This window comes from Echinops telfairi, unplaced genomic scaffold, assembly GCF_000313985.2.
Source record: "Echinops telfairi isolate 266 unplaced genomic scaffold, ASM31398v2 ScPeMD7_7469;HRSCAF=8507_0, whole genome shotgun sequence".
NCBI lineage: Eukaryota > Metazoa > Chordata > Mammalia > Afrosoricida > Tenrecidae > Echinops > Echinops telfairi.
In genome coordinates, this window is record NW_022111372.1 from 18,715,941 (window position 1) to 18,725,641 (window position 9,701).

Below are 9,701 nucleotides of genomic sequence, written 5' to 3' on the forward strand. Positions count from 1 at the left end.
ATTGTGTTTAGCTCTAGGGAAGGACGGACAGAGTCCTTCTGGCTCTTGGCTCTGTAGGTTCAGCCTTGGGCTGCTAACTGGAAGGTGGGTGGTTCACACTTTGGTCACTCCACGGGAGAGGGATGAAGCGGTCTGCTCCTGTAGACATTTACAGTCTTAGGGTCCCTACTCAGTTAGGGTTCCTTTGAGTCAGAATCTTGATGGTAGTAGTGAGTTTTGTTTAGAGAGGATGGAAAAGAATGGGTTCAGGGAAGAATACAAAATAGTATTTTATTTCTTTAAAAACCAGAAGCAAATATGGCAAAGAAGTTTGTGATGAGTACAAGGACATTTCATATTATTATTATTTTTCAGTATATTTGCAATTAAAAAAATTCTTAATGGGCACATATGGCATAACAATCAAACAAGTAGTCACATCACAAAATGTATGAAGTACTAACATTAAATCACATAAACCTGAACACATACATTTGCGCATAATAAAGAGAAATCAAAAGCAAAATTTAAATTTGGAATTTAATTTAGGGTTTTAAATTAGTAATTTGCCAATGGGTTTTAAATCTCATGCAATCCCAAAATGTTCTTATATAAAAATTTCAAGGCCTGCTACCCTTTTTTAAAATGTTGTCAGTGCTACATAAGCAACACTTTAATGTGGTGATGTGAATTTCTGTCACTTTGGAAAGCTTTTTCTTTAACATATAGACAGTAACAAGCTTTACATTTACACTTGCAAGTCTTAAAGAATTCTAAGAATGAAGAGTAGGCACACCACTTTATAATAAGGCTTCATCAGGAACCTGACGCCCTAAATACTAATGTGGAAACGCAATGCCCATTCTTCCCTCTCCTTTTCTACTTGGGATTAGGTCAGAAGCCAAGAAGTACCAATACTGGAAAAGTGATAAACAAAGCCTTATTATAAAACCATGTTTAAGGTGGGCGGGGAGGAGCTGTCCCAAAGGAGTTAACAAAATCCTTTGGGGCTATTATATTGGACAGAGACACCGAGAGAGAGTATTTTAAGACAGGGGTTAAGAAGAGGTAGTAGAATTTTGCTATCTGTACTTCACTGACTGACTCCATATGCCTCAAAACTAGAAGATAATAAATACTACACAGAAAAAATTAGGAGACAAAATGGGGTTGGACCTACAGATCTATAAATAGTCACGCTTGACTGCAATCCTCTAACCTTATTTGTAATATTTCAATAACAGTCATATTACCCAGTTGATAGTAAGCAGTATTTTATTTAATGAGTGGCTTTTTATCAATAAAACATTTGCAACAGAGATAAGCAGTTGATCTCAAGTAACCTAGCTATTACATATGCTAACACTTCCCATGAAATGGAAGACTACTATGAAAGTATTCCAGATTCCAAATGTCCACATGTCTACATTTGGGGCACAAATATTAAGGGCAATAGTACTGTGGCAAATGACAGGCGTGCATCCACTCTTCTTCAGCCCAGTATATGGAATTTTACTTACTATTAAAATCCTTAACTTTCATTTCTGAAGGCTGACTTAGCTACCATAAATCCCTTAGTGTTAACTTTGGCCACGAATAGAAAAAAATTTGCATACAAAATTGAAGCCTTCCTACAACAGTTACAAATTTTGCGTTTTTTCCACCACATCTTATGTTTCAAAAATACTCATTTAGCTCCCCTCTCATTAAAGGGATGACTACCTCTCACCTTCATGATTTCTATTTCTCTCAAATTCTAACCCCCTGGGGACTCATTCAAGCTGAGTAAATAACTTCACTGACCAGTTTGCAATCCACATTTCACGAGTACGTGGACATTCTCCTTTCACAAACCAAGCCTGTCAGTGTCATGAATGTAATTTTCTAAATTTCATAACCCTTGATAAATGGAGGCGTCTTAAAGTCCGTTTACACTTTCTTATACAGGATGTCAGACATGCTTTAACTAGCTTACGATAAGCCATACTAAGTGGCTTAGTCCTTTTTATAATTAAAAAAATTACAAATATCAGAGTATTTCTCATTATTTTTGTTGTCAAATAAATAACAAATCTTAAAATATCTGTAGACGTAAATCATTACTCCTTTCAATTTATTCTGCTCCACTTGGCCTGTTATACCAAACAGGCCAACAAACTAAACAGATTTATCAGCCTAATATAGTTGGTATAATGCTTTAACAAATTCTCATCCTGTAATTCAGGGCTTTGTCATATTTATTTTAAAATATACAAATAGATTAAACTATTAATATAAATATTTTCTCTCAAATACGTAATATTCTTATGTAACAGAAAAGGTTCCCAAACCTTTTGCTTACAAAGCAATCAAAAGATAAGTAAGTCTGATTTCAGGATCATTACATTAACCAAAATAATTTTCCAGAGAACCTCCTACTTAAAAGTAATGATCACTGGCTTCTTCACATTAACATTTTTTTTCAGATGGATCCAAATCCAATGTCTTTACTTGATTGACTTTGTGGTTCACTTCCAGTGGGGAGAAAGGGAACTATCTCAGAAAAAGGTCTCACGACAGAGTGGACAAGTGGATTTGTTGCTAGACGTAAACCATTTGTACTGAAAAAGAAAAAGGTTTTCACGTTAAAAGGATTTTAAAACCTGGTATCTTAAAGGCACACATCTAAAATAGCTTTACATCAATCAAGTGAAAAAAAAATAAGAACACAAAAATACCTGCCCTCTCCATTTAGTTCTCAAGACAGAACAAGTGAACATCACGTCCCAGGGTGACAGCATGATTCTTTCTATCTGGGCTCTTATACACCACCACTGAGATATGTGAGGAAGCAACTTCCTTACAGCTCCAGGCAACCTTCTTTCCAATACGGCATCACAAGAGCACAGGGTTATGATTCCAGAGAGCGCAACCACTTACTAGGCCGAAAAGTCTCAGCAGCCAGCTTGACCTTTAAAAGGCTGTTTCCCTTTTCTATGAATGGAAATTAAAACTCTTTCCTACCATGTAAGGCTGACCGGAAGATTAATTTAAATGAGAACACACAAGACAGGTTCTCATTCATACATATGAGGGGGCTTTCAAAAAGTTCATGAGAAAATTCCATTATCTTTTAACTCCATTTTTCCATGAGTTCTTTGAGGATTGCTCATGTAATATACATAAAATATTTGGAATATTCACTTCTCTGTAGACTTACCAAACAGGCTGAATGGAACTTTTTCTTGCATGTTCTACAGGCTTTTTTGGGAAGAGAATAGTTGAAACCATGAATGACTGAGAAACAGATCATGCAATCTTCAACACCCTCAAAACGTTTATCGACATTATTTTTCCATAATGCTAAGCCTTCCATAATACTACCATTCTGTTAACAAGAAGAAAACAGAAATGTCGATCAATATACACTACACACCATCAATATTATGATTTGCATTACATCTGACTAATTTTGAAAGCAGAGTTATAATTCTAAGAAGAAATGTACATGGCTAAGCTCATGATCTTCTAGGCTTTGCATCTTGATTGTTAAAATTACCTCCCAAATTTTAGGAACCAGAAGTAATTTTTTTCCATTAACCCAAAACCAAAACCCAACCCACTGACATCATGTCCATTTAAATCCATAGTGACCCTATAGGACAGAGAACTATTTTCTAGGGTTTCTAAGGCTGTTAAATCTTTACAGGAGCAGAAAGCCTCATCTTCCTACCACAGAGCGGCACGTGGGTTTGAACTGCTGACCTTGCAGTTAACAGCCGAATGTGTAGCCCACCAAGCCACCAAGGTTCCTTTTTCTCCATTTAAGAAAGACTTTAAAAAAAGGCTTCTGCACCAATACTCATACCAAGCCTCATCTTGTTTGATGATCTCTTTTTAATAATTAAATCTTTTAGATCAGCATTGCTGAGTTTATCGTGACAATGATGAAACTAATTATCTCGCCTTCTCAACTGCTGATTTATACCAGCTTTACAATACTGGTGGATATGTTTACTCTAATAGAATTCTTCTTCACCACCGAATACCCGTGAGATGGTACAATGGGTGTATATAATTGTACATGATCTATAATTTTTAACGGTCAAATGCTTTGTAGTACTGAGATGGCTCTCACCAAAGGAGAGAGGTGAAATATAGGAGTGAAAGTAACTCAGAAAACATTCTTTAGTCCAGTACTTCACACAAAGGTTCACTCTCAGATAATTTCCTTAATAAGGAGCCTAGGAGGCACACCAGTTTAGCAACCACCGGCTAATGGTAAGGTCAGGGGTTCTAACCCACCAGAGGTTCCCTGTGAGAAAAAACCTGGTGATCTGCTCTTGTAAACATTACAGCCCAGGAAATCCTCAAGGGCATTCTACTTTGTCTACTTTGAGTTGGAAATAAGACTTCACAGCACACAACATGGATTGTCCTAAATCCACACAGTCAGAGAAGTCAAATCAATTCCTCTCCAGCACCAGAGAATGAGAGTTTTAGAAATTAGAACAGAGCTGGCAGGTCCAAGTCATTTAGGCATATGTCTGTGATTATCTAAGGAAATAGCTATCTGTATGTCTGTTTGAAGCAGGAAGAGATGTTTGCGGTTTTATTGCCTGTTCAAATAGTACACCATCAAGCTTTCACTAGTTTGAAAAGCCACACTTGTAAGCAGACGCTTACTTGATGGGTGAGGTAAGTGCTTAGCTGCAGCATCCAGTTCCGCCACTGCTGCACAGCGACTCCAACTCTTTTCCCACTCTCCACCGTTATCGAGCCCAGGGGGTAATTTGAAGGTAGTTGTATTATTAGTTCAATAACTATGTCCTCAATTGTATACGTAGCCATTACTTCTCGAGTGGTAGCTCGAGCTTTTACCTGCAACACATGAAAAGTTATTCCCCTCTCAGAAACGTATCTTCTTTTTTCATTAAAAAGCATTTTCATAGGGTGACTATTAGCCACCCAAGTTTTCACTCAAGGAAAATACAAAGAGACAAACTTATTTATTTGATATGAGATACTTACTAATAAATAGCTTTAAATACCTGGCATATTTTATAGTGATTTTGAGACAATGCAAATGCAACATACTCTAAACATAAATTATCATCCTTTAAAAACATTCTTCAGATTTTCTCAATTTCAGAGTAAAAAGCATATAGCATCACCTTATATTAAAGTAAGACACACAGTATTGAAATTATTATTTCATAGAAATAATTATTACTAAACAAAAATACGGAAATTTGAAGCTACATTGTTTCTTGATGTGTTTTCCTTCTAGGTCCATAGACTGGAAGTGGTGTTTTTCCCAACTTTCCTTGAAGGTTTGATTAATCTAAAAAGGATTGTTTTTTGTGGAGCAGTATTTTCAAAAACTTGTTGTAAAGAAAGCATCAATGATTTGGGAAATGTCCACTTGAGTTTTGTGAAAATTGGATATTTAATACCTTTGTCCTCAAATTCATATTTCCCTAGAGCACAAAAAGTATCTTTTGGGAGTGTGTGGCAGGGTGGGGGCTAGTGAGACTAAACAAGTGTATTATGGGGGGAACCTATCTGCAGCCCTGGTGGCATAGTGGTTACACTTGGACTACTAACCAAAAGGTTAGCAGTTCAAAACGACCAGCTGCTCTGTGAGAGAGATGAGGCTTTCTATTCCCATAAAAGTGACAGCCTCGGAAACCCACGGGGCAGTTCTACCCTGTCTCATAGGGTCATTATGAGTCGGCATCGACTCGATGGCAGTGAGTTGGGTTGTTTGAGTTAATCCACTGAGCACAGAGCTGTGTTTAAAAACTTAACAACTACGCATGTATGAATTAAAACCCTAGTACCATTAATTTTCCCTCATATTCCTCCTTCCACCATATCACAGATATTAACGAGTTGCAAGTTTGGCTAACTACTGCAAAATCTTACTCACCTTTGTCTTTTTTACATTCCCACAGGCACTACCTCACCCTGGCTCATAACAGCTGAACAAAGGGTCTTCCCTATTCATTTGAATCCAATCTCTCTGCCAACAGCACCAGGATCATATATCTTAGGCTATAATTAGAGGCCTTTCTTAATATGGCCCTAACTCATCATTCAAGTAGTCTTCTGACTTGACTATTATTTCAGGAATCCTAAAGTATATGAATACTTACTAATATATCATTTTTCGGGCAGTTATAAAAGTTCTATTCTCATGTCCATGTTTGTTTTTGCCACACTATTTTCTCTGTATTCAATACCTTCCCCCTCATTTTCCACTAAACAAAATCCTGTCCATCACAACAAAACATTCCTCCAGAAAGTCTCACTAACCTATTCAGTCAGACATAACCTTCTCTCAGTCTGATCCCAGAGCATGCTGTCTCTTAACGTGACATTCCAGTTCTCAATGTAAAACAACAATATCAACATCAGTCTTGGCCCAGTTAAATTGTATGCTACTATAGGACAGTAATCCAACCCTAATAAACTGTTCAATTTTCAGATAGTTGGCACATAGTACCTGACATCTGGTAAGTATTTCACTAAATAAATGAACTATCTGGTTGAGTAAGTAAATTCCTAAGACTACACCACCATTTCAATTCAGGCTTTAAGTAATTTTGCGATTTAACCTGTAAAATATAGAAAATAGAACTGAATGTTTCTATAAATTCTAAACCAGGAGCTACAGTTTTGTGATGATATTCTCTACAATGTCAGGTATAACCAATATTCAAAAAACTTTTCTAGAGAAGACTGAGCAAATACTTACCGTCATGCCGTTGAAGAGTTGTGGACTTGTTTGTACAGAAGCTATTTCTTGAAAGGAAAGCACATTGCTGACATACTTGCTTGTAAATCTATCTACAATATTAAAAATCCGTTTCTCACTGCTATTCCACCACAATCTAACCATAGCGGGCAGGTCTTTTAATGTCATGTGATACACTGAGCACGCCAAGTGTGGAATTTGGTAACGAAGAGCTGCTGTTTCTGAGGAAAAAAGAAATTCTTAGTAACATGTATTTCTTACATAGAGTAACACACCAGTATTAGCATTTTCCTTAGAAAATCATTTGCAGTCACTCCCTAGCAGAGGCACAGTTCCTGACTGACACACACACACACACACACACACACGAAAGAAACCAAGACTCCTAGAGTACTAGCTTCCCCACACTTTCAAGCTCGTTTGCCCAGCTGAAGACAACTTACATGCCTACAAAACATTATTACCTAACAAATTACATTTCGTTACTCTTAAAGATAACAGCTTCAACACACTAAGCTTCAAAAGCTTACTAAATTCTTCACAACTTTATCTAAAGAGCTAATGATGTGCTGTATTTAAAGAAGAATAAAAATATCTTCCATTTCAGCCCCAGACCATCTCATAGCCAGTGCCCACATTTGGGGATATTCTCCACCCCTCCAAGGCCACGTCCGAACCCAGTCGCCTCGAAAGACACAAACGCACAGTATCCTGACCTCTGATACTCAAGCGGAGCTCCTCAGTGAAGAACGTTTTAGGCTCCTTATTTGAGAACTCAAGAACTGACTCTCCGAAGGTGGGGTTTTCGGGCATAAGCTTGAACAGGTGAGACAGCAACTTATTCAAACTCTTTGTTTTCCGAAGGTACATGGAATAGAGAGCCCGGAGCTGGTGGAAAGCAAATGATTTGTTAGCAAACCCAATTAAACCAAGAAGAGCAATAAATAAAAACTGACACTGGAAGGATTGTCTAAGGGCAGTTAATACACAAATGCCATAATCTGAACTACTTCAAGCAATTTCTAAAAACACCTATACCACCCACATCCTGACTTCCCCAAGGTGCCCCTGCACGGCACTGCTCCCTGTCCTCAGACACTGGCAGGCGTTTTCTCATTACTCGACATATGCTTCAAATATCTTTCTAAAAATGTCTCCCTGTCGATAAGCTCCCCTCCTCGGGAGTCTCTGCTCGAGCCAAGAAAATTCACCATTCCCCTGAGATGATTCACTCACTCTCCTCCATCCTCCACACATTCCTTTCATGCTGCTGTCCTTAATCTTCCAAAGTCCTTCTTAAAACAAATCCTATTTCCATGGAGACTGGTCCCAGCCTCTAGCTAACACTCTCGCATCCCTTTAGGACACGGAACACACACCAGTAGTCCCAAAGGTCGTGAGGACGTCTCAGCTACCCAACCCAAGTCAGCTGCCACCAAGTGTATTCCACCTGCTCCACAAGGTCCCCAAGGCTGTAATCTTACAAGAGCTGACTGCCGCCTTTTCCTTTAGCACAGTGATGCATGAATTCACAAAGCCAACCTGGAGGTGAAAAGTCAGGCATTTTTTAACCACTGCACACCAGGTTTCCTTGGGGCTTCTCAAAGTGCTTTATAAATCAAGGTATGTCACATACAAAATATAGACTTCTGGTTCCTCTCTTTAAAAAACGGGAAAATATACGAGGGGTACCCCTGCAAAACCAGAATTGCTCTGGGCAAAGCAGAGCTTTCGTAGTGCACACTGTTTCCACTGGGCGAGCATCAAGCAACTCGCTCTGAGTTAGTGCACCCAGTGGTTTCGCCTAAGGTTCTCTATGGTCAGAGTGATTTTTTTTCCTAAAAGCAGTTTCACTCTAACTTCATTTTTTGTATAGGCCGATTTAAGAGAACAGAATGTGGCTGTGAGATTGTGTTTTCTGCTCGGGGAAAAATGTCGCAAAAAGTGCTGTGATGTCGAACACTGCTTACAAGGACAGCACTATGGGAAAAACTGAAGTGTACGAGTGGTTTTCTCATTTCAAAAAAAGGTAAAAGGTTGATTAATGACAAACCTCATTCTGGACATCTGTCAAATTACCGAATGGACAAAAATGTCAACTTGTGGTACATTTGGAGTTCATTCCACCAGGTTAGACTGTTAATCAAGCTTTCTATTCAGAGGTTCTAAAAAGATTGCCTAACAGTGTGAGACCCAAAAAAGGCCTGATTTGTGGCAGACAGGGGACTGGTTTTGCCACCACAGCAATTCACCTATTCAGGCAGCCATCTTAGTGTGGCAGTTTTGGGCAAAAAACAACATGCCTTTCTTGCTCCATGCACCTGACTCACTTGACCTCGGTCCATGTGACTTCCTTGTTTCTAACCATGCAAAGGGACATGAAAGGACAGTGATTGTATGATGTAGACAAGGTGAAGAAAAAAAACAAGGGAAGTGCTGTCTGCCATCCAAACAGATGAGTTGGAAAAATGCTTCCAAGAATAGAATCGCAGGCTTGACAAATGTCTTAAGTGTAATGGAGAGTACTTTGATGGTAATACGATTGTTTTGTTAAAAAATTTAAATTCATAGCTTTGGAAAAAATTCCAGTATTTTTGTGTAATAATTCCAATTGTCCCAATTTACTTTGCAGTTACACGGTCCTTGTACGTGTTCCAAAATGATGTCTTCCACCATACTACAAATTCCCTATGGGTTAGGCTCTTCTTAATCTCCTTGTCGTATAAAGATGCCATTGTACAAGTGTTCATTGAAAAAGAAAGACTGAAGAAGATGTATTTGCACTGCATGGTGCTGGTGAAGAATATCCAAAGTACCATGGACTGCCAAAAGAACAAACAGATCGCTCTGGGAAGAAGTAAAGCCAGAATGCTCCTTAGATGTGAGGATAGGTGTCGAAGGGATCAGGTATAAGGCATCATCAGAACAAAAAATCTTACCATAGTGAATGATGGGGGGAGTGCAGAGTGGAGATCCAAAGCCC

At 38.5% G+C, this 9,701-nt stretch overlaps 1 protein-coding gene across 1 annotated transcript in view; it reads right to left on the reverse strand.

Moving 5' to 3' along the window:
* Window positions 1-251: 251 nt before the first annotated feature.
* LTN1 (listerin E3 ubiquitin protein ligase 1) overlaps window positions 252-9,701 on the reverse strand; it is a 90,204-nt gene continuing 80,754 nt past the window's right edge. Inside the window, exons 26-30 of the mRNA XM_045284657.1 lie at window positions 7,435-7,606; window positions 6,719-6,939; window positions 4,645-4,839; window positions 3,179-3,346; window positions 252-2,579 (exon numbers count right to left, since the gene is read on the reverse strand). Coding sequence (XP_045140592.1) covers window positions 2,517-2,579; window positions 3,179-3,346; window positions 4,645-4,839; window positions 6,719-6,939; window positions 7,435-7,606 — 819 coding nt within the window. The 3' untranslated portion in view covers window positions 252-2,516. The remainder of the gene's footprint in view (window positions 2,580-3,178; window positions 3,347-4,644; window positions 4,840-6,718; window positions 6,940-7,434; window positions 7,607-9,701) is intronic.